Source organism: Desmodus rotundus, chromosome 1, assembly GCF_022682495.2.
Source record: "Desmodus rotundus isolate HL8 chromosome 1, HLdesRot8A.1, whole genome shotgun sequence".
NCBI classification, from domain to species: Eukaryota; Metazoa; Chordata; class Mammalia; order Chiroptera; family Phyllostomidae; genus Desmodus; species Desmodus rotundus.
Window position 1 is genome coordinate 114987237 of NC_071387.1, and position 24065 is coordinate 115011301.

The 24065-nt window shown below is 47.6% G+C and overlaps 1 protein-coding gene and 1 pseudogene across 1 annotated transcript in view; both read right to left on the minus strand.

Moving 5' to 3' along the window:
- Positions 1–564: 564 nt before the first annotated feature.
- GALNT17 (polypeptide N-acetylgalactosaminyltransferase 17) overlaps positions 565–24065 on the minus strand; it is a 425240-nt gene continuing 401739 nt past the window's right edge. Inside the window, exons 10-11 of the mRNA XM_053929821.2 lie at positions 3032–3199; positions 565–2202 (exon numbers count right to left, since the gene is read on the minus strand). Of these exons, the coding sequence (XP_053785796.1) occupies positions 2074–2202; positions 3032–3199 (297 nt within the window). The 3' untranslated portion in view covers positions 565–2073. The remainder of the gene's footprint in view (positions 2203–3031; positions 3200–24065) is intronic.
- On the minus strand, positions 5729–6691 carry LOC112314702 (ubiquitin thioesterase OTUB1 pseudogene; annotated as a pseudogene).

Genomic DNA, 24065 nt, shown 5'->3' on the forward strand with positions numbered 1-24065 from the left:
CCCCGACTCTTGCAGAACCCAGCAGAAAAATGGCAACTGGGAAGCGTGTGTGTGTGTGTTGTGACACCAGACAAGATGGGAAAGAGGCATGGGGCTGTCACAGCCTAGGGGACCCCCACTCCGATTTCTTCCATGAGCATTTCTGTGATAGAAGGCCTGGAGTCCTTTCGGATTTCACTCTTCCATGAACCGAAGGGGCAGATGCTTCCACCACAGGCTCCATGGTCCCCAGAGTGGAAATGGGTGCCTGGCAGCAGGAGGGGGCAGGTCTGGATGGCTCAGCCAGGTCACTCCCAACCCTCCTCTTCCTTAGAAGTTGCTGCACCGGCCTGACCCTCCTAATCAATAGGGGTAAAGTACCAAATGTCAGCTCGTCCTGCTTTGGGGTTGGGGCAAAGGCGAGTGCAAGGACAGGCTGGATTTGTCTCAGCCCCAAGCTGTGAGGGCTTTTGCCTGTAATAAGACCAAACCCTCCAAACCAAAGGAGCCCTCTGCCATACCCTAGGAACTTCCCCAGCTCCAGCTTCTGGAGAAATCAAGAAGCAAACAAGGCTGCTTTGGGAAGTGCTCACATGTGTTTATTTCACAAGGGGGGATATGGGGGAGGCGGGCTGATCACCAACAAGATGCCACCAAATGAGACATATGAACCCCAAACTGGGCAACTATAGGGTTTGGTTCTGGGCAGGGCTTGGCCTTTGGGGACAGCATGAGGGAGAGAGATGGGAACTGGCAGAAGCACAGCCTTCTGTCTGGGGTACCACACAGGGCAAGGCCCAGCCACATCCTTCTGTCCAGACGTATGGCCACCCCCCAGCCCCCCAAGCTTCTCAGCAGCCTTGTGCTGATCCAGGCAAGCAGTGAAGCGGCAAGCCCGAAGCCACACTTCCACACCTGCTCTACCACACACTCAGACACACACCCAGACACACATGCCACGTGGTGTCACGCATGCATGCACGCACATGCTGCCACACACACCCTGCCACGCACACACCAGCACACATACTCGTATGCATGCACACACACCCATATATTAACTCTGATTTATCAGTGCACCCTAACCAGAGGGCAATCGAAAAAAAATTATTACTCTTCAGAGAGGAATCGACTGCCTTCTCCCCTGTCAGCCAACAGAGCATGGGCTGAAATGAGATGAGCACAGAGCATCCTCGAGGGCCCTGGCTCCCTTTGCTGTGCTGGTTCCAGTCCCTAGGCTCCAGGCGGAGGCCCCTTGCTGCGCCCCCTGGGCGGCCTCTGTGAGTCAGGGCTCCCTGGTCCTCGGCAGGCAGAGCTGCACCAGCTGACTCCAGCCTGGGGGCCCCACACAGGCCCCACACAGGGGGGCCACCTGGTGTGCTCCACCTATGTCTGTCTCAGCTCCCTCCAGACCCAGGCAGAAGAGCTGTCCCGGGAGCATAGGAGCTTCCTTAATGCCCAGGCAACCATGAAGTGTCAGCTCCTTACAGGCCAGCTCAGGGAGAGTCCAGAAAAACCCGGAGCTGTAGCTGCATGCCACCTAATGGGAAGGTTTGGAGTGGAGGCTGCCTTGGTTGTGAATGGACATCTGGACAGAAGCAACTTGAGGGGAAACTGAGTCTCAGGGCCTCACTGCCTCCTCTGAAATGGGGGGAGCTAGGATGTGGCTGAGACCTGCAGACCCCAACTTTGTTGAGGGTTGGGGTGGAATTCAGAAGCTGCTGCTGTGAGAGGTGAGAAAGAGGAGAGGCCCCTGCCAGGCCAGTCCTGATGGTGGGTGGGAAGATGACAAAGGAGATGTGAATGTTTCGCTCCTTGGTACCAGGTTCACATCTGGGCTGCAGAAGACACAGCTCCTGGGTTCCCAGAGAAGGGGGTTTGGGGGTGCTGTTCCAGGGTCCAGGAGCCTCATGGAAGCTGAGTGCCTGATGTGGACACGTCTCCATCTGGGGCCCCCATGCTGCCCTGGAGAAGCCCCAGACGCCCACAAGCACCTGCTGGCTCCCAGCTGTCTCTCCACCAGTGTGGCTGGTCCAGAACACGGGCAGACACTGTCCCAGCAAGCCAGGCTCCGGGGTCCCTGGCTCTTTCCCACTACTTGATGGAATTCTTAATCGTCCACCTCTGTCCTGTGCAGCTGCGGAGGATGAGGTCAATGCCAGCCAGGCCACGGTTCTCCACCTCCAGACAGCGCCCAGTGCCCTTGTTCATAATGGCTCCATTCTGGGAGGAGATGGGGGGTAAATGGATGAAAGAGAGAGAGAGGGAGGGAGAGGGAAGGAGGAAGAGAGAGGCTTAACCACCATAGTGCCTAGCACCCGGCTTCTCATGGGGTACAATCTCCAAATTCTTTGTACATGGGGAGGGATCACTGGGGCTTCCTCTGGAAATTCTAAAGCAGGGGTGTCAAACTCATTTTCACTGGGAGCCACCTCAGCCTCATGGTTACCTTCAAAGGGCTGAATGTACTTTAGGACTGTATAAATGTAACTACTCCTTAACAGTTAAGCGAGAGCTCGGCGCTGCCTCCGATTACAAACAAGGTGCCTGGCTGGATAAAACAAGGTGGAGGGCTGGATAAAACAAGGTGGAGGGCTGGATTCGGCCTGCAGGCCTTGTGTTTGCCACCTGTGTTCTAAAGTCAGAAAATAAATAAGCTTCATCAGGTTTGAGTGGCTGAACCAGGTAATGAGCATCGGTGGAGAATGGTGTCGGAATGAGGACTTTCCAGGGATATGTGAGGTCTGACTTTCTCAATCCTACTGGCTGTAGGTACTTAGCAGAATTCAGGAAAATCACCCTCCCATTCCCCCCGCCCCAAGACTAATCAGAGCCAACCCAGCCTGGTGCTGCTACAGGGATCCGGAAGGCTGTCTCCCATGGAAATCCTCCACCGATTCCCCCCAAATGTGCTTTGGGTCCAGGTGCCTGCCCCAGGGTTGGGAGACCTTCGATGCACTTTGCTGGGTGCCCTTGGGCAAATCAGGTTGCCCTGTGGTCAGCAGCACCCCTTCCTGCTCTGGGGTGTTGGCCCTGACCATGGAGCACTCACCTGGATGAAGGTCCACCGCTTGTACAGGCTACTCTTGACCTTGTCACAGTCAAGCAGCTGGGGCAAGCGACTCTTGGAGTTGTCTACTAGGCAGCGAGTGTCAGGGAGGAGCGTGGTGGTCCCCAGGGCTCCCAAGTGCAGAAAGCCTTCCTTGGTATAGCGGGCGAGCTGTGGAGAGAGCAGTGTGCCCGGAGAGCAGGGCCGGGCGGAAGGAAAACAGGGCTCAGGCCCGCAGGCCTCACCCATACCTCTGTCAGTGCTGCAGCCCTGGCCCCCCCTTTCAGGCCTGTCCCACCCACCGACACACACACCCAACTCACAGGTGAGCGCTGCCGGGAAGCCCCCTGGTTTGTAAAGACTGGGTATAGATTCCCCTGGGTTGCTCTCTGATATTTTTTTCTAAGCATGTTCTCGTCAATGTGTCAGGAATCTAGCCTTCTGTCCAGCAACACGGGGAGCAGGAGTAAGTGAAAGAGCAGGACAGCTGATTTCTGAGGCCTAGCTCTGCCTCCAGCTGGCTGGGCCACCTTGAATAATTCACTTAACCTTTCTGAGTCTCCACTTCCTCCTCAATTATAATCAGGGATTGACTAAATCTGCTCTGCTGCAAAGGGCCCACAGAGGCAGTACACGAAAGAAGACACAGACATTATTAAAAGACATTCCACCTCATAGATTTAAAAATAAATAAAATAGCAACAAGATACCATATTTTTAAAAAGGCCTTATTCCCATCTTGTCAAGGTTTGCATAAGACGGGCTGATGAGAGGGTAAAAAATGGATTTCAGAATATACACTTTGTGCTTTTAAAATGTTCCTCTCCTTTAACTCAATACATCCACTTTTAGAAATCTATCCCAAGGAAATGCTCAGAACTGTGAACATGTTTATGTATAGGGTACATACTGCAATATTTTTAATAGCATCCTGAATGTGCAACACAGGCCTGGTACTTGCTTTCGGCTCTGCGTACCGCAAGGAGTGCTGGGAGATGGTGGGAGATTGGAAAAATGCTCACATCCTTCACTCTTCCTTCTGTACACCACTGGTAACGTCAGTCAAATGGAGTCTAACTCCCCATGCCTTGAATATTGGTGACTTGCTTTGACCAACAGAATACAGCAGAAGTGTGGATGTGCCTATTCCTTGATTAGACCTTGCATGCTTCCACCCTCTGGAAACCCTGCTGCCACCATGGCAGTAAGCTCAGGATGGTCTGCTAGAGGGTGAGAGATGACCACCAGACAAGGGGATGAGGTTACTGGAGATCAGGTGGCCCTCAGCCAACCTGCTAGCTGATAGGAGATCCATGAATGAATCCCATCAAAATCTGCTGAGCCTGGTCCAGATCACAGAACCATCCAGCTGGCCTATGGACTCATGAGCAATAATAAATGCATATGATTTTAAGCCACCAAGTTTGGGATAGTTGTGATGCAGCAATAGCTAACTGATACAAAAATGGTGTTGCTTGCCAACCCTCCCACCCCCCCCAGCAGGGCTCATATGACTTCAGTGGCCTCCCCTCTCCTGCCTGACAATATTGTTTAAAGCTCTGTATTCCAGCTTTTGAACAAATGCTTTCACCTGCCATTCATACTTCTTTAGGGACAGGGACTGAGTATAATGCATTTCATTCCTTGCTAGGGGAACAATCACAGAGCAAGAAATGTGTTTGTGAATGAGCACATTGTAAATGTGCTGAACATCCTCATTTAAAAAAAAATGAAGCCCCATGTCTCCAAGCATGTTCTGAAGAATCCTCTGTGTGCCCAGCCTGGGGACAGGCTTCTGGAAATGTGAGGCTGGGGCTGTGTTCCCACTGGGATGATCCCAGTGCAGGCTGGGTGGGGGGTGTGGTCAGAGAGGCAAGCATGCTCTTCCTGTTTGTCCTTACAATCCTAACAGGTGCCTAGGGGTGGAGTGATGATCCCTAATATACAGCTAGCTCCTAGTAAAATAAAATAAAATAAAATTACCAGCTTGTACGCAGTGAAGGCATATTCTGTATCATTTCCGAGATGGTACAGAGGATAAATGTTGGAATTCTCATAAACCCCAGTGAAGCAGGTGCTACTGCCCACCCCATTTTATTTATTTATTTAATTTTGGGGTGGCAGCACTTCACATTTATTGAGGGCCTGCTCCCAAGGAGCTCATAGTCTAGGGGCTGAGCCCCACATGTACTGGGTGGGGGAGGAAAGGTGAAGGAAGAAAGGCAGTTCATACAGATACCGTGGCCCAAGCAAAGGGATTGTGAAGCAGGCACAGGCAGGGGTCCTAGGGTGGCAGGGGGGTGGCAGCCTGGCAAGTCCTGCCTAGACTGGGGGACTGGACCAAGCAGAGGCATGAAGGCTGCCCCTCTCCCACTCGGGTGGGCTCACCTAGGGGTGCACTGGAGGTGGCCCAGCCCCTCCAGCTGTGTGTTGGCCCTCTCTACCCCGTACTCGTTGAGCATGCAGACCCCTGAGGGAAAGCAGGTAGCCAGGGTCTGGGACCCTGGCCAAGACAGCAGGGTGGAGGTGGGTTCCTGAGTGAGAAGGTTGAAACTATGATGTTCCTAGGTCCCTGGGTAAGTCCCCAAGGAACTTCCAAATTTCCACGGCAGCCCTTGGGCCAGCTAAGGAGGGAAGGAGGAAGGAGCAAAGGAAGCAGAGCCCCAATAACCAGGGGCAGGCTGCAAGAGGCCTAGTCCCTCAAAACTGCTGCTGGTAGGGAGGTTTGGGGGTGCACAGGTGGAAAGCTGCGAGGAACCTACCTGAGGGGAAAGGGGACAGCCAGACACACAGCAGCCAGGAGGGCAGCAGCAGAGCAGAAACACGCATACATGGAAGGTTGTGTGACGGAAGTGGGGAGGGGAAATGTGATCACATACAACCACACAAAACCTCCATACTTGTCTAGCGCCTGGCAGAGGGGAGGGCAGCAGGGCAGTGGTGGGCGGGGCCAGCATGATTTGGAGAGGATGTCATAGTGTCCAGAGCACTCAGAGAGGTGCGGGTTGGTGGTATGGCCCTCACCATGGTGCATGTACTCCACATGTATGGGGATGCTGAGGGCTTGGGGCAGAGCGACAGTGTGGATGTGGTACTCTCCTTGTACAAGGGCTTCCACTTCCTGCTGGCAGAACTCCTTGACAGTCTGCCCACCCACTGCAGGTAGCCAGAGTTGAGCCATCGCAGGTAGACCACCAGGTAGTCCGAGGTGCTCTGGTTGTTGAAGAAGGCCAGCAGGTCGGCTACTGAGGTCTTCTGCACCAGCTCCATCCAGTCTGTGAACCGGTTGTGGAAATCCTCAACTGTGAACTCAGTGGAGCCCTGGACAGCAGGTCTTCTTTGTTCTTGGCAGACACAGCCTTGAACCCTCTGCTATTCCTTGCTATATCACCTAGCAGTGCCTCCAGTGGGGAGAACCCAAAAGCTCGACAGGAGCAGTTCCCATTGGGCTGGATCTTGCAGATGTACAAGTACGGTACTTTTTGTGGAGGTCCTTGATCTTCGGTTGATGTTATCATTCTCATCACACTCCTTGTACAAGACAGTGAGCTCTGTCTGCTCCGAGGCCAGAGGGTTCTGCATGGCAATCTCTTGCTGAATTTGGTCCTTCTGAGCCATGATGACTTCATCATAAGCAAGACTGTTGACACCAGAAACACACATGGCAGTCCTCAGGGACACTCACACCCCTGGCCACCTGCAGCATCCCCAGAGGCCCCGCCCAGTCCTTTGTGCTCTGCACCTGGTGTAACTTGATGCCCTCCTGGCACAACTGGAGAGGCAGGGCAGGGGACGTCACTCCATTTTAAAGATGAGGAAACCAAGCCATGAAGACATCTGGTCATCTGGATGGATCTTGGCCTCTCTTGGGTCCATAGAGACCTTGTGGTTGGTGGCCCAGGCCCAGCAGCTAAGGAGCAGAGGGGCCCCCTCCCAGATGACCCTCTCCTCCCCCTGAGAACCTGGGCATTTCTGGACAGAAATGGAGTAAGAAGACAGCTCTGCTGAGGGACATGGCTGCCTCTTCTCCAGGGGATAAGATTCTCCTCAAGAGCTCTAAGCTCCTGGTGGAAGCCTCTCAGAAGCCCTCTGCTTTGACCCTGAAAGGGGAGCCTACCAGATCCCCCCAAAACAAGTCACAGGGAGTTAATTAAGTGCCCTTGAGAGAGATGCAGTTAACATGTGCTTTCAACCCAAATTAGTTCCAAATCAGAGTAATTGTTAGAGGCAAAACGATAAGAAAATCAGAAACTCTCACCCATCCCTCCCTAAACAGTGTCTCTGAATATATTTAAATGCACTGAATGCAAAGTGATGAATGACAGCAAGCTGTCTTTATGTTCAGGGGAAAGATATACACAGCTGCTTATTGAAATTATGAATCAATCTATTATCCAGCAGGCAAATGAGTAGCGCCAAGAAAATTAATTAACTAAACATATCTGTGACCCAGATGTTTAAAGAGTGAAGCTAAGTGCCACTGGGAGTTAGAGTCTCTTCTTTCTGAGGCCTGTTAGGACATGAAAACAATGAGACCCAGGCTTCTAGGACCTGCCCCACACCATGCAGGCCTCAGGATGGGCAGGGTGGCCGAGGAGGGCCAGCAGGATTTTCGTTCTGGGGGAAGGCTGGTTCTCACACCAAAAGTACCAGGCCAGGTGCATAGGCTCTGTTGGCCTGGCCCAGGGGCCTGGGTCAGGGGAAGGGCACTGGTCTGAAAGAACCACGGGGTTTCACAAGGCAGGAGGGTGGTGAGTGCTGAGACCTGACATCAACGTTATCTCCCTTTTTGCTCTGCTCCTGGAGTGGGAGTCTGCCTAGTCCACCGCCCGCCACTTCCCATCCCTACACTCTGCCCCTGTCTTCCGCATGTCCAACGGGCTTTCCTGTCTTCAGGGCTTTGCTCCGCTGTTTGTCTGCTGGAAATGCTATTTGTTGGCCCTATTCTAGGACTCTCTGGCTTCAGCCTTCCGACACCTTAGTGCAATTCTCTCCACTCCACAATGTCTGTCTAACCCAGGCCCTCGTCTCCTGTCAAGTCTTGGGTGCAACCTGGGTTCATACGCTGAGGGTGTCCCACCTCCTCTGACCACTCCGCACCTCCATTCACCAGGTAATGAATGTCTGGTTGTTTCTAGTTTGGGCTATTATGAAATATGCTGCTATGAACACAAGTGTATTTTTTGTGTGAATGTATTTTCAGTTCTCTTAGGTATATATCTCGGAGTAGAATTGCCAATTGTTGGGTCATCCAGTAAATCTATGTTTAACTTTTTGAGAAACTGTCAAACTGTTTTCAAAGCAGCTGTACCATTTTCCATTCCCACCAGCAATGAGCCAGGGTTCCAGTGTCTCCACATTCCAGTCAACTCTGGTTATTGTGGTTTAAAAACATTTTTTAAAATTCTAGCCATCCTAGTGGGTGTGAAATGGTATCCTATTGCGATTTTGACTCATATTTACTTAGTAACTAATGACAGTAAGCATCTTTTCATGTGCTTATTGGCCATTTGTGTATCTTCTTTGCAGAAATGTCTATTCTGATCTTTTGCTTATTTTAAAATTGGGTTATTGTTTTTTATTGTTGAGTTATAAGAATTCTTTACACTTCTTGATGTTAGACCTATTTCAGACATACGATTTGTTAATATTTTCTCCCATTTTGATGGTTGTTTTTTCACTTTCTTGGTAGAATCCTTTGAAGCACAGAAGGTTAAAATTTTGATGAAATCCAATTAACCTTTTTTTTTTTTTTTTGGTTATTTGTGCTTTCGGTGTCATAGTTAAGAAACCATTGCCAAATCCGAGGTCATGAAGGTTTACCCCTATGTGTTCTAAAAATTGTATAGTTTTAGCTCTGACATTTAGGTCTTTGATCCATTCGAATTAATTTTTATAGTATATGGTGTGAAATATGGGTCCAAATTCATTGTCTCGCTGTATGAATATCTGGTTGTACCAGCACCGTTGGTTAAAAGCACCGTTCTTCCCCTATTGGATTGTCTTGTCATCCTTGTCAAAAACCACTTGCCTCTCGATGGGAGGTTTGTGCCTGCACTTGCAGTGCTGTTCCATCGGTCTGCGCTGTCCTCTGCCGTTCCCACACTGTCTTGATTATTAGAGCCTTGCGGTAAGTTTTGGAACTTTTTCTTCTTTCTCAATATTGTTCTGGCTATTCTGGGTCCCTTGCATTTCTTTCTTTTTGTCCCTTTTATTGAATTTATTAGGGTGACCCTGGTTAACAAAATTATACAGGTTTCAGGTGCACAATTCCACAGCACATCATCTGTACATGGAACTGTGTGTTCACCACCCCAAGTCAAGTGTCTGTCCTTCACCATTTATCCCCTTTATACCTTCCTCCATCTCTCCCCGACCCTCCCCCCGACAGTCACTACACTGCTGTCTGTGTCCAGGAGTTTCTTTTTATTTATTTATTTTTTGGCTTATATGAATTTTAAGATCAGCTTTTCCATTTCTGCAAAAAAGGCAGTTGGAATTTTGATGGTGACGGCATTGCATCTGTAGAGTAACTCGGGGGCACTGCCACCTTAACAACGGTGAGCCTTCCAATCCATGAACACAGCGGCCTTTCATTTCTTTCAACAGTGCTTTGTAGTTTTTGATATACAGGTCTTTGGTTACATTTATTCCAAAGTATTTTACCTTTTTTGATGGTATTGTAATGGTATTGTTTTCTTAATTTCCTTTTTGGAATATTCATCACTTGTGCAAGAAGTGTTGTCTTCTGGGAACCACTATTTTGGTGCCTCATGGTCACTCAGAACTGTGGGCTCTGCAAGTCCCCTCGGTTCCTGCTTCCATGCAGCCAGGGCCAGGTGCCGACTGCCAGCACCCACTGCAGACCATCGGTAGTCCACTGTGCCTGGGACTCGCCCCAGCTTCCTTGTCCTTTCATTCACCTCTTGTTACTCTGTCAGCCAAAATATTTTCCACCCCTTCAAGGTTTATATTTTAAAAATGTGTCTTTCCTTGCCCGGGCTAGTATGACTCAATTGGTTGGAGCATTGTCCTATAAACTGAAAGGCTGCAGGTTCAATTCCTGGTCAGGGCACATGCCTAGGTTGTTGGTTTGGTCCCTGGTCAGGGCACATATGAGAGGCAGCTCATTGATGTTTCTCTCCTTCTCTCTCTCCCACCCTTCCCCTTCTCTAAAATCAATAACCCTTTCCTCAGGTGAGGATTAAAAAAACATGTGTCCTTCCTCCTCAAGGTCCCTCACCTGGTATCCTGGGCCTTCCTTACCCTCAGAGGATCTTATGTCCCACTTTGGAAGTTATCTCTCCAACCCCTTAAACCCTGAGTCCCTTCACATTTCCTCACTTCCTTTCAGTCTCTGTCCTCTCCTCACTCAGCAGGTACCTTAACTCATTATTTCGCCTGTCTCTTTCATTTCTTTTAAGCTACAAACACAGCCAAATCTTTATGTCCAGAAAATCTTTGCCAGCCACAGTTCTTATTACCTCTTAATTTTGTCCTTGGATTTCCTCTCTCTAATTCCCTAGTGACTTGCAATTTGGTTTCTACCATGACTATGAGTGGCAATTGATCTCTTGAAGGTCAACAAGATCCATTAATTATCAACTTCAATTGCTTTTTCTTAGTTTTTATATGGGGCACCAACTGTGGGCCAGGTGCTATGCTGGGTGCAGGTGATACCGCCTCTTCTCTCTGGACCCATTCTCTTGGAGAACTTGCCATTCCCAGAGCTTTTATCTATGTGGTAACATTGCTAATTGTGCCAAATCTCTATCTCCAAACTAAACTTTCCCCTCAGTTCCAGACTTGTATACCTAACTCCCTACTTGACATACCACTTGGATGCCTAATAAGCATTTCAAATGTACACAACCCAAACCAAATTCCTCCTTCCCTTTTTTCCCTCCCCATACCCATCCAACATCTGTTCCATCTTGGTAAGGACAACTCCATCCTTCCAGTTGCTTAGGGCAAAACATGTTGGCTTCACTCTTTATTTGCCTCTTCCCCTGACCCACCATATTCAATCTGTGAGCAAAGCATATCCAGATCTCACCTCTATTACTACTGTCCTGCTTCAAGCCACCTTAATCTCTGGATTAGATTAGTACAATGGCCTCCTCATTTGTCTCCCAATTCCTACCCTGGCCTCCCTTGGTCATTTTCAATATGACACCCAGAATGATTGCTATTAAAACATATTATTTAAAATTATATTTCTTTAAATTGGATTCAGACTATTCAATGCCTCTGCTCAGCATCCTCCAAAGGCTCCCCATCCCACTCAGAATACAAGTCCAAACTCCTTCCTATGGACTACAAGGCCAACACAATCTAATAATAGCTCCCTGAGCTCGACTCCCACCACTCAGCCCCTTGCTCGCTCCACTCCAGCCACACTGGCCTCCTTCTTGGTCTGTTAACAGGATAGCTTTGCTCCTGCTCAGACCTTTGGCACTTGCTCTTCCTTCTCTCTGGAATGTTCTTCTCTCAGATATATGAATGGTTTATTCCTCACCTCTGTCAAGTTTCTACCAAAAAGCCATTTTCTTGGTGGTTCTTTCTCTTGACCATCTTATTTAAAATTACACCCCCACCACTTGCTCCTTATCCCTTCCCTTGCTTTATTTCTCTCCAAGAATACATTATGTTCTAATAGATTATGTATTTTCCTTATTTATAGAGCTTGTTGTCTGGCTCCCGCCCTCCAAGGTATTTGTTCATCTTATTTTGTTGTTGTCACATCCCTGTCCCTAGCTCTTAGGAGGGTGCCTGACACACAAGAGGTGCTCGATAAATTACCATTGACATCATGAATGAATGGCACAGTACCTGCCTTCAAGGAGCTCACACTTTACTTAGGTAGGCAGGGAAGCAAAGAGGCAAGAATGACAAAGTGTGAGGTAATGCTATGAAATATATTAAATGTCTTCTTAGAACCAGAACAGAAGGGGCCCCAACCCAGGGAGGGAGAGCAGAGAAGGCTTCCCAGAGGAGGAAGCACTTAGGCCAACCAGATGAGCAGGAGAAGGCAGACCAGACCAGATAAAGGCAGGAGAATGTCCCAAGGCCTGGACACCAGAGGAGATGATGGAGTATAACAGCTGTGATGGGGCAGAAGTAGGAAGGGGTGGGTACAGCTCAGCTGAGGCTGCACTATTCGGACAGAACATGCCTAGGAATCGGGGCTTTATCATGAGGGGCCATCTGAATTATAAGATGACCAGACTGGCTGTTAAGTGGAGGGTGAACCGTGGTAGGGCATGATGAAAGTCCAGGGCCTGGTGAAGGACTGAACTCAAGTGACAACACTAAAGAGGGAGAGAACATGACAGATGTGAGAGATGCATCCAAGTTAAGAAAGGCTTTGTCTTCCTGGGGAGTTGAATCTTCTATCATCATGAAATGACACACTTCGTCTTTAATAACGCGTTGTGTGTGGAAGGCCACTTTGTTTGACATTACTGTAGTCATCCCAGCCTTCTGCTCTTTAGAATTAGCCTGTCATTCCCTTCCCCATCCTTCTACTTTCAACATTTCTCTTTGTGTTTTAAACGTGTCTCTTGAAAACAGAATACCCTTGGAATTAAAAAATTTTAAGGTGACAGTCTCTGTCTCTTAACCAGAAAGATGAGTTCATTTGTTTTTATCCTGATAAATGATAAACTTGGACTTTTTCTAGTATCTTTCTTTGTACTTTCAGTGTATCTAGCCTTCTCTGTTTCCTCTTCCTCATCTATTCGCCTTTGCTTGGGTTAGTTGTATTTTAGGTGATTTGTTGAAATGTTATCATGTTTTATTGTTTCCCTCTACAAATTTGGAAGTTATATTTCGTTTCTATTTTTTATGGTTCACTCTCAAAATTTAGCCATTAACAATTTAGTAAAATGTAATGTTATTCAATATTTTAACAGCCACTTCTATTTAATAAAATTCATGGAAATTAGGATACAAAATCTGGTCACCTCCTTCTAACTGTTCAGTCTTTTGGATATATTTCCCAGAGGAACAAATAGACATTATTCTTATGATTTTATATAAAAATTTTTGTTTAGATTTACTTATATGTTTATAAATTTCTTTATTTGGAGTTCATTCTTGCTTCAAGACATTCTTCTGGTCTCATTTTCCTTCTTCTTGAAGTACATTCCTTAGAAGTTCCTTTGGTGACTGTCTGTTGTGATAAACCCATTCAGATTTTGTTTATCTGAAAATGTGTTGGGTTGATTTGTTACTCAGCAAAATCTAATGGCTACAATCACTCTTGTGCACCTAGAAAGGTGTTGTTTTTTTTTTAATTGGATTTATTGTAGATGATGTAGAATCTAATTATACAGTACCAGGGAGAGCCTTCAAAGCATCTAACCTGCTCTATTGTTGGAACCTATAAAATTATGGCCAAACCATTCTCTGTGGAATTTGTCACTTCAGTAGGATGCTCACTGTTGCCAAGTAACCCTGAAGCACATGTTCACACTTCATGTGCAACTGAGGGGCCCATGGGTGGAGTTTCCTCCTGAGTCAATGACTGCCTGAAACGTGTTGACTCTGACTCTTGCAGTTACGGTCAACAGACAACTGGCTCCCACAGCCCTGATCTTTCCTAGGCTCTGGGTTTGTAAGCTTGAATCACCTTTGCTCCCTCCTCCTCCCTCTTCAATAACGTTAAAGTCATAGTTTCTGCCTCCATATGCCTCTTTCATACATTTCTTCCTAATAGCCCAGATGAGACTCTTCTGGGACCTGAACTACCACAGTAGCTTTGTAACTGGTCCTCCTACCCCCAGGCCTTCCCAGTTCCCTTCTGTTCTGCCCAATCCTGCAGCTTCAAATCATATCATTCCTTGTCTCAGCCTTCAGTTGCTCCCACACTGCCCACTGATTTAAGAGGAAAGTTTTTACCACGACATTGCACTGCAGGGCTCCAATTTACCTTTTCAAGCTTAACTCTTAGCTTCTTGGCTTAATCTGACAGATGACTTGAGATTTCTCAAAAATAGCCAACAATCTTCCCTATGTAGTGGATATCCCCACCCTACCTTTAGCATCTCCACAAAGCTCTCACACGGACGTGATCTCTTTGACTTACATAATTGTGTATTTTATGAATGTTTCTTTCCTTGCTACAGGTTTTTCTTGTGACTGTTTTAGGGCATCGGCATCCTACCTACTTTTATATAGCATAAAGACCAAAAGTATCTTGCAAAAAGCTAATGCTCTATTAATGTCTTCTAAATTGAACGGAATTATTCTAGGTTTGGCTGCTGGGCCCAAGAGGAGAAATGAGTGTTATTATCCACACTAGCACATGAGGGGGAAAAAAACCCCCTCTGAGCTCAAATATAGTTACTTTAGGAAAAAAATTTTCTCTATTTGAGATGATCTAAGAGGCACACACAAGCATTAGCCCAGATTTAACAGACTTGAGGGAAAACTAAAACAGTCAGAGTATAGCCAGATAAACAAAAACCAGCCAAATAATTGTAGAATGACTCTGGAACATAGCAAAATCCATCGGAATGTCAATAAAAGCATGGTTTGCAATTACTTTCACGTGAAGAGTCTTTCTCATCTCTTTAAAATCAGGTTTAGTCGATGTAGAAAACCATGGCTACATGAAAAATGCAGGTTAGCCAGCTTCTACTCAGGCGACAGAGAGATGGGTTCTATTGACTCAGGCCTGCGTTGGGGTGAATTTCTTTGTTGCCTGGCTGAAGCCACAAGAATGGTTTCTGCATGTGTGCATGTATATTCTCAAAACCAAATAGCCTTTCTCTGTCACTGTCCAGGGGCATGCCAGATCCCAAACTAAATGCAGAAAAAAATGTATCCAGAGTGTATCTCAGAGTCGTCGAGTGGTGGCTGCCTAGGTGCTGGGGGTGGAGAAAGGGGTCAGAAGGAGTCTCTGTGGGAGGACAGAATGGAAATGTTCTGTGTCATGACTGGGGAGGCAGTTGCCAGATGTGCATACCTATCAAAACTCATCAAATTTAGCCCTGGCTGGTGTGGCTCAGTGGATTGAGTGCTGGCCTGCAAACAAAGAGTCTCTGGTCCCATTCCCTGTCAGGGCACATACTTGGGTTGCAGGCCAGGTCCCCAGTTGGGGGCGCATGACAGGAAACCACACATTGATGTTTCTCTCTCTCTCTTTCTCCCTCTCTTCCTTCTCTAAAAATAAATAAATAAAATATTTTTAAAAACTCATCAAATTTATACTTTAAGTAGATGCACTTCATTGTATTTATCTTATACTTCTATAGGTTAATTAAAATATATATCTGGGAGCTTAGAAGGCATGTTAGAGAACCAGTTGCTTTTTGCAGAGAGCCAGTTCCTGGAGGTGGGAGGGTCCCAACGGCCTCCTTCCTCAGTCTTCTCCCTTCTGTCCCTAATGACTCATCATGCTGGATTAAAGCATTATGGTTCTAGGAAATGCACTTGCTAGTTAGAACGAATGGGGAGAGATGTTTGTGCCACAGAACCTTGGGTTAATTTTCCTGCAGAGAAAGGTGCAGGTGAAGGTGGAGCAGGGGCAGTGCCAATGGAGGTGGGGTGGTGGCAGGGTCTGGCCCACATAACTTTATGGAGAAAGCCTGGGCCTCTTGGAGAGGAGGCATACATGTGGGGAGCACCAGCACGAGGGTCCGAAGAGCCACGTGGGAGAGGGGATGGATGGTGAGCAGTGGAGCTGACTCCAACTTCCCAGAGGTCAGGAGCAAATTCCTAAGCGTGCCTTCCAAGCTCACTCAGACTGCTAAATCATTTGGAGGGGCAAAGACTCTATTTTTCAATAAACAGATGCATTTCTTTCTTGTTTCTATGTGAAATAGGAAGGTAAGATTGTATCCTGGGTACATCGTGGAAGTGCTGGCAAACACTTTGCTCCTTTTTAAATGTGATCTTAGTTAAATCTGTCTCACTTGCTCATTTTGCCAGTTGAAACAGCATCCCTGGCTTTGTGCTGTGCCATCAAAGGGGCAGAATATGATATGGTTAAGGACTCAGACTCTGAAGCCTGCTTATGAAACCCAAGTTCTGCTACTTAATGGTTTTATGACCCTGGGCCAGTTATGTTAGCCCTTTGGGACTCTGTTTCCTTATCTTCAAGATGGGGATAATCATAGGATTTGCTGCATAGGGTAGTTATAGAACTAAGTGACTAATTGAGAAGGGGGAGTGGTGCATAGTAAGTCCTGTATGTTTGTTACTCATATTTCCCTGACCTTGTGCACCACCAATGGAAGATGGGCCTTGCTTCAGCTTCCTGCAGACTTCTGTTCTTCCCTACAGACGCCTATGTGGCCTCACACGGCCAGCATTTCCTATCCCTAGCGCCTTCCTAGCACTCAGCCACTCTAGGCTTCCTGTCCCCTCTCAGAGCCATTTGATCCCAAGGACAGGGGCTGCTGCCCCAAGTGCTTCTACAATACTGTTGGGCAGCAGAGCATCCCCTGCTGGCTGCCCAGCCCATCAGGCTCTCTTGGGCTCGTTCAGTGGGTTTCTTGTGTTGGGCTCCTGACCAGGGAAGGCTGGGGGGCCACCGCTTGTTCTGATCCTGCCCTTCTCCATCCCTGCTCTACTTCACTTCCCTGGTTTGATCCAGATCCTACGTGCCCTTGCCTGGAATGGTCCAGATTCCTGGAAGGCTCAGGACTTGCATTGGACTGGTGGTGCTCAGCTCTGTAGCCACTGTGCCACCCTGTTGCCCCCAGGTCCTTGGCTCTCATGACCTGTCGTCTCTGACTTGCACCCCTCCCTCACACTCCTGCAGTGGAGACAGAAGGGCTGTGCTTGTTTTCTGCCCCTGGCACATTTCCTGAGGAGTCTCGGGCAAACCATCTACTTGGTCAGCCTCAACCACCTAGGAATTCAGAGCCTTAACAGAGGAGTTAGACGCGGGCCTGGGAATGATGTTCATGCGTGAGTGGAGGTGAAGATGCTCTGAAATGGAACCAGCCCCTGAGACTCAGGCCCAGGTTTCCAATGTCACCAAACAGCCTTTACACTCTAGGCCTTGTTCTGTGTCTGTTCATTTGCATAATGTTATTTCAGCAAATAACAAGGGCCCTAAAAAAGTGGGGGCACATCCCCTTTTACACTCTTTACTGAAGAGACTATATCTTTTTTTCTTTATTCTAGAAGTCAGAACTCCCTCTTCATTTTGTGAACCTCTCCAACTGGACTGGTCTCTCTCATGCTGCTGTCCCCGCCTTCACACCTGAGCCCAGGAGCTTATTCTGGAGCTGTGCCAGGCTGTGGCCACCCTGGGCTCACCTCATGGCCATACCACAGGCCTGGCCAAAGCATCTGGGCCCTTCTCCACCAGTGCTACTACACCATTTGTGTGTCATCACTCAGCACTAAACATGATTGCTTGCCATGTGCCTCAGCCTCCTCAGTCGGAGAGAATACTTCCCTGGCATTTGTGGCTTATAGCTAAGAATTGTGGTTCTCAGAGGGGTAAGTCTGGGCTAGCAGGTCAGTTGATTCCCATATTTCTGTCAAGATAAATTCATATATTTTTCTCATAAAAGAAAAGGCTTACATTTCTGCTCCTATATCCCATAATTTGACCCGGGGGAAATTTAGTTTGCTCAAATTAAGATTACAGGACATCTACTTTCTCAACATTAATCCTCAGTGTTCTCTACATCTTCCACTAATGTTTTAGAAATGTAATTAGTTCCTTTGTGTTTAGTTTCCCTCTCCCCTCCACTCTGTCTTCAGCATGCCCTCTAGTTCCGGCCCCCCACAGCCACACCACCTGTCTTCTTGTTTTCCCTGAAAGTCAAGCTTCCAGAGAGCTCTCTCCAACATGTCTCTACCTCCTTGCCTCCCTTTATTCCCTACACCCACTCCAGGCTGGATGCCACTCCACGCTTCATGGAGAGTCTTCTCACCCTCAGTTCCTCTGCGACATCTAACATGCAGTGTGGTCTAGCTTACTCTGGGCAGCAGCCTTTGATGCTACTGCGTCTTTGGTGGTGTGACACCCATCTTTCCGGTGTCAACTGCTCTGCCTCTGTTGCTCACTAGATGTGGAGTTGCTCTAGGGTCTGTTCTAGGACCGTTGTACTGTGTCCCTTGGTACACACCCTGGATCCCCAACTGTCCTCAGCACTGGGTTGGAATGTTTGGCTGGAAGATGGCACTACTGGAATTCCCAAAGCCCACTCTCCCCACAATTCACATTGCCCCAGACAGAACTCATCTTCCCCCATGAAACGTTGTTCTGTTCACGGCAAAACCAACTATTTATGTGCCAGATACTGAGGTTGAGCTGAAGAGAACTCATCCCTGTGCACAAATTCTTCTTGTGAGGCTTCTTGGGATTCACCTTCAAGATTTGGCTGCTTGACACTTCAGTCTCCATGGAGGGGCACAGACTCAGGCCCTGCAGGAATTTTATAGACACAAACCTAGTCTTCTGAGAGCAGTATATGGCCATCAAGATGTTTGATAGGAGTCCCTTGAAAGCAGAGCAGAGCCCATTGCCTGTAATAAGCAGCCCTCTAAAGCTACAGGAGGAAGCCATAAGGAGGCATGCACCCTCGGTGGTCCCCATGTGGGTGAGGTTCTAGTGCATCGTCTGACCCATGGCACTTTCCATAACCCCTAGCTCCTGAGCCAGGCAAGTGGCATGATGAGGATAAGACACTCTGCTACCCACTCTGGCCTTCCTCTGGCCTCCTCCGGTGGGAACCCAGACTCCTGAGGCCCCGGCGCCCTGTACCAGTGGTCTGACCTCCACTAACCCTAAATTCTTCCAGATCCCCCCTTAATTCTGATTGGTTATCCTCTCAGACCTCCTCCATTCCAAAAAGCAACATATTTCAAAATGATCATTCAATGGACACTACTGATCTGGAGAAAAATCAAAACTCTGAACTAAATGGCTGACTAACTCCATGCACTAACTCTGCTGCACCTTGCAGTGCAAAAGCCCTAATACCTTCCCGCCGCAGCCTTCGCCTCCCGCTTTGTACCTTCAGAAGCAGTGGTATTGTTTCTTTACTAATTCGGTGATATAAAACCACCTGAAAAACAAAGGTATTTCTTGAAAAAAAAAAAGACTAAAAGCAAGCCTCCAAAATGATAATAGCTTTTTCAGGGTGGTAGGATTATGAATGATTTAGATTTGTATTTTTTAAACTCACTGTAATGTTGTTTGTCTTTAGTAAAATAGAAAAAGATTAGCAGTGACTTTCTTTGAATTTAACAGCTCTGGGCAAGGTAGGAACGTTCAGGTGATAATAAAGCCGCCACCACGTTGTTTAGTCTGAGTTCCTTATTCCAAGCCTAACATGAACACAAAACTTGCCTGTGTCACTTTTTGTGTTCGGAGAAAAGTCAACTAGAATCTAAGGAGATATAAAACTTTTAACTAAGGTTCTTGAAAACAATTTATGATTAAAATTCTGATTTTCTGGAAAGAGAAGCTCACCAGCCCATTCCGGCAAGAAAGAAATAGCGTAGTAATTCCTCCTTAATCTGAGTTCTCCTCAAGCAAGGCCAGCTTCACATGCATTTCCTTGTGTGTGCACTTTGGAAACCAAGCATTCCAGCTCTCTGTATGTGGATTGCATGACCACTTCCAGGGATAATTAGAAGGAGGGAACTGGAAACTGGAACCAGAAAGGTGGTGAAAGAGGCTTGGGTTCCCGGAAGCTTCCACAAGGCCTCTGGAAGCAGAAAGGCTAGCCCAGCACTCCATGGGGGTCTGTGAAGAGCGCGGGCACTAGGGAGGTGCACGAGGGCTGGATGGAGGCAGGCCCAGGAGGCAGGAACTAACAACCTAAACTAATAAAATCAGAAACGTTTTGAATATTTTTAGAGAAGATGAGGCAGAGGAACAAAAAGAGGCTCTTAAATATTCCCGCTATCTGCAACTAGGCAGAATGAACTTATGAGTGTCTCACTGGAAGGCAGGGGGAGGGCTTTTAAAATATTGCATAAGGGAATAGAAGTGAGCCGTACAGAAACTCCATGGAGTGGAGAACAGCACCAGCGTTTTCTTTCTCGTCTTCCCTGTCTCTCCTTTGTGCATGTGGTTGGTTTCCCTAACACAGAAGTTCCTGCCCTCACTCCTCCAACCCTGTTTGCCCACAAGTTCTAGGTTCCCTGCTACAAGTTCACCTCATGGTGCTTTCCAGGAATTGGAAGGATTACTGGGTTTGCTTCCTGCCAAATGTGGGAAGCCCTTTCCCAGAATCACAGGCTTGTTTTGTGGGGCAAAGCATCTTCCCTTGGGTGTTAACTCCAATGTGCTCTTAATGGCTCCATCCCTAAGCCCCAACACTTACATGACTTTGTTTGGAAGCCAAGAGGTTGCTGATGTCATTAACTTCTGTGTTTTCAAACATCTTCTACATGCTAATAGCTCACCAGAGCCCTGTCACTCCAGCGGGGCGCTGTGACTTATCGGCACAATACATCATCATGACAAGGTGTTGGATGATGTATCACTTGAAAGATGAAGCCATCACAGAGTAAGACCAAGATCAGATTAAATTTAATTATGGGATAAAAGAATTCTCATCTGTCATCCTGGTGATGAATTAACTGAGAGGAGGAATGTGAGCTTCACAGAAAAGAGGGGAGAGAAAGAATAAAAGGCATTGACAGAAGGACAAACAGAAGGGGCCCTGTAGTACCCTCCCCATAGTCCACTGAATCAGAAAGGTCCTCAGCACAGAGGCTGACACCCCTCAATTCCTCTCCGTGGTGCACACCACTACAGAGAGTAGCTGTTTTCAGAGTGCTCCTGGAAGTCCCCAGGGCCACTTCATTTAGACCCTGTGCTGGCCATGCCCTGTCCACAGCATGGGCTGCTGGGAGTTGTGGTCCTCAACTGATAAGAACCAACCTCAGAATCAGAGGGGACGTTTTGTGTTTGTGCATACGCGGCCATCCTATTAGCAGGGAACCTATTAGTAGGGGGTTCCCATGCACACTCCCAGTTAAGCTGGTCCTCAAATTTCATGTGTACAGAGCACTTGGGGCAGGGGCAGGGGTAACTACAAAGAAGCCCAGGGGATGTAGAAGGTGGCAAAATTGCTTTATAGCTTGATTGTGGTGGGGTTACTTGACCATGTGTTTGTTAAAACTCATGAAAGTATACATTATGAAGAGTAAACTTTACCTTAAAACCCCAAATATATAAAAACAAATAATATTATAAATTTAAAAAATTAGTCTGGGACATTAAGCATCACCTGGACCTGCCCTGAGCAAACAGAGACACACCATCACTGTTATGTCAAACACATAGCTTTGCCCATAATAGATGATCAATATTTGTGTTGACTGGAAAAAAATCACTTGGAGATGACTGAGATGAAAAAACACAGGCAGATTCCTGGGCCCCACTTTTAGCATGTCCGGGTAGGACTCAGGGATCATCACTTGTAATGAGTTCCTGGTGGCCAGCAGGCCCATGGACCATGCCTGAGATGCTGGGTAGGAAGCCCAGGACTCTCAGTACTCTGCTCCTGTTGGCCACTCTCAACCACTTTCACTGGCCAATTGCTTTATTGTCCTCCAGACATGGTGTATGCCCCTCCTACCTCCTCATGTTTGCCCTGATATACCACTTGCCTAATGTTGGCTCTGTGCTTGCTCAGTTCTTTCTACAATTGCCTTCTATGGCCTAAAGAACATTTGAGGGTGCAAGGACTTAAAACATGCCCCCCAGATGGCACAGCAGGGTATCCAAGTAAAGGAGTGACAAGACTTGAGTTTGAAGAGTGAGATAGTACTGCCTGAGTCTCAATTTTCTCATCAGTAAAAGGGGAGGTCACTACCCACCTGATTGGATTGAACATGTTACTAAAATAGAAATGGGTTTATTATCATCAGCATTTTGGTTTTCTGCCTCAACCCAGCCATGCCTGGCCTGGGCGCTCAGAGCTGTCTTATAGGCAGGGCTGGAACCCGTGACTCTGAACCACAGGCTTTGCAGCCTGTTACACTACTGGGCCCTCAGGCAAACGGCTCCCTTAGAACAGCCCCAGAGTCATCAGAAGACTTAAGGGGTGAGGAAGATGCTACAAGCTCCTGAGCTCCTCAGGACAGCACTGCCCACTCCCTTTTCTCCTCTTGACCTTTGCTGTCAGGGAAATAAGAAGCAGTGCTTGGGGAGGGTTGACGGGGTAGGCTGGAAGAGAAGGCAGGAAGGAGCTGGCAGAAGAGGCCATTCCTGCAGCCCGGACCCCTGTGGGGTGACCTTGGCTGCTCCAGCTTGGGGACCCACCTGACCTGGGCCCAGGATGGCAGTAGCCCGGAATGGGGTGGGGAGCTGTGGCATCCTTAGACTAGACTAGACGCTGCTCTAAATGGGGTCAAGCTGACACCAAATGCTGATGCTGTGTCCTTGACATCCTATTTTTAAATATAACTTAGGCTCAAAAAAGAAATGGATGTTTTTCTAATCCAAATTAGTAACCAGAAAAAAACAAGGCTGGTCATGAGCTCTTTGACACACACTCATGAGCAGGCAGGCGCTCTGAGTGGCTGAGAACTGTTTCCATCTTGTTAACAAACACATGTTGCAAGACAGGAAATTACCCTCCTCAGTGCCTATTTTAGCTCTGTTTAATTGCTGTTTGATAATAAATTACAACAGAGTCCATTAATTAAGCTAACAATGTCCATGAAACATCAATTCCTTCTTTTGGGAGTTGTCTTATTACAGAGCCTCGATTTCGTCTCCGTTAACCCACAGCGCTTTGTGAAACAGTTTGAAAAGACACACAGATAGGTGACTGGTGGGTACCACCTCCCAGCGCAGAGGGGGCTGTTTAGGAGGAAAGGAAGAAACTTTGATGAGTGGGGGTAGGGGCAGCCTGGTGGCTGGAAGGCAGTACCAAGAATGCACTCTAATTCTGAACATGTGGTAGAACGAAAAAACAACATTGATTTACTTTAACAAATTAGCTGATGGGCCCTGGCCAGATGGCTCAGTTGGTTGGAATGCCATACCATACACAAAAGTTTGCGAGTTTGATCCCTGGTCAGGGTGTGTATGGGAGGCAACCAATTGATGTTCCCTTCTCTCTCTCTCTCTCTCTCTCTCTCTCTCTCTCTCTCTCTCTCTCTCCCTCCCTCCCTCCCTCCCTCCCTCTCTCTCTAAAATCGATAAACATATCCTTGGGTAAGGCTTAAAAATGATCAGTTGACAGAAGACAACCATGGCCGACTTACAGGTGTGCATCCTGGACCTGGAGGGAGCAACGAGCAGTCTAATCTGTTCTGCCATTCTATAATGAGCCACATGGCAAGAGCATGCACTACCGAGAGTTCTGCATGCAGGTGGAACTGGTACAAGATAAACTCCAGTTATTTCCCATTAAAAGCCTGGGTCCTGGGCTATGAATGCCACTAAGCTCCCAGCAGGAGAGAGTATGTTTGGAGCTGTGAGCATCATAAGGGCATTAAAGGGTGTTCTAAGTAGCCAGGACAGATAGGAAGGGCAGGAGGCCTTGGAAGAGATAGCTACAGGGCACAGAAGACACACACAGCCACCTCAATGCACTGGTCATCAGGTTTAGCCAAGAGCTTCCCCAAGGCTTAGAAAACTTTCCCCTGAAACTCTCAAGCCCAGAGCCACCTGAAGAAGCCCTCAGAGCACTGGGAGACATTCATTTGACCATTCTTACTCCCTTTCTTATTCATAGGAGTTGGCTTTGCAGGCCAGTTTTTGATTATGCAAATATTGAAACGCAATAGTGTCTATGTCATAGATAATGAGTACTCAGTTCAAATGTCACCTACTTAGAAGATTGGACAAAGAAGCCTGGGAATTAAATGTTCTTCTAAAGCTATTCCTGGTGTATCCCCAAATGACGGTCATATACAGCAATGTGGCCCAGAAGTAGATATCCCCAAGGCTCGGTGTCCAGGTTCCTGCTGCCTTCCTGGCCCAATACCACTGTGTCCCCATCTTGCCCAAAACAAACTGTGGTCCATCGTTGGCTTGTCATTTGGTGTATCCCAAGATGCAGCCTCTTAAATGACTTTCTTGACCATTCCTTGCAGG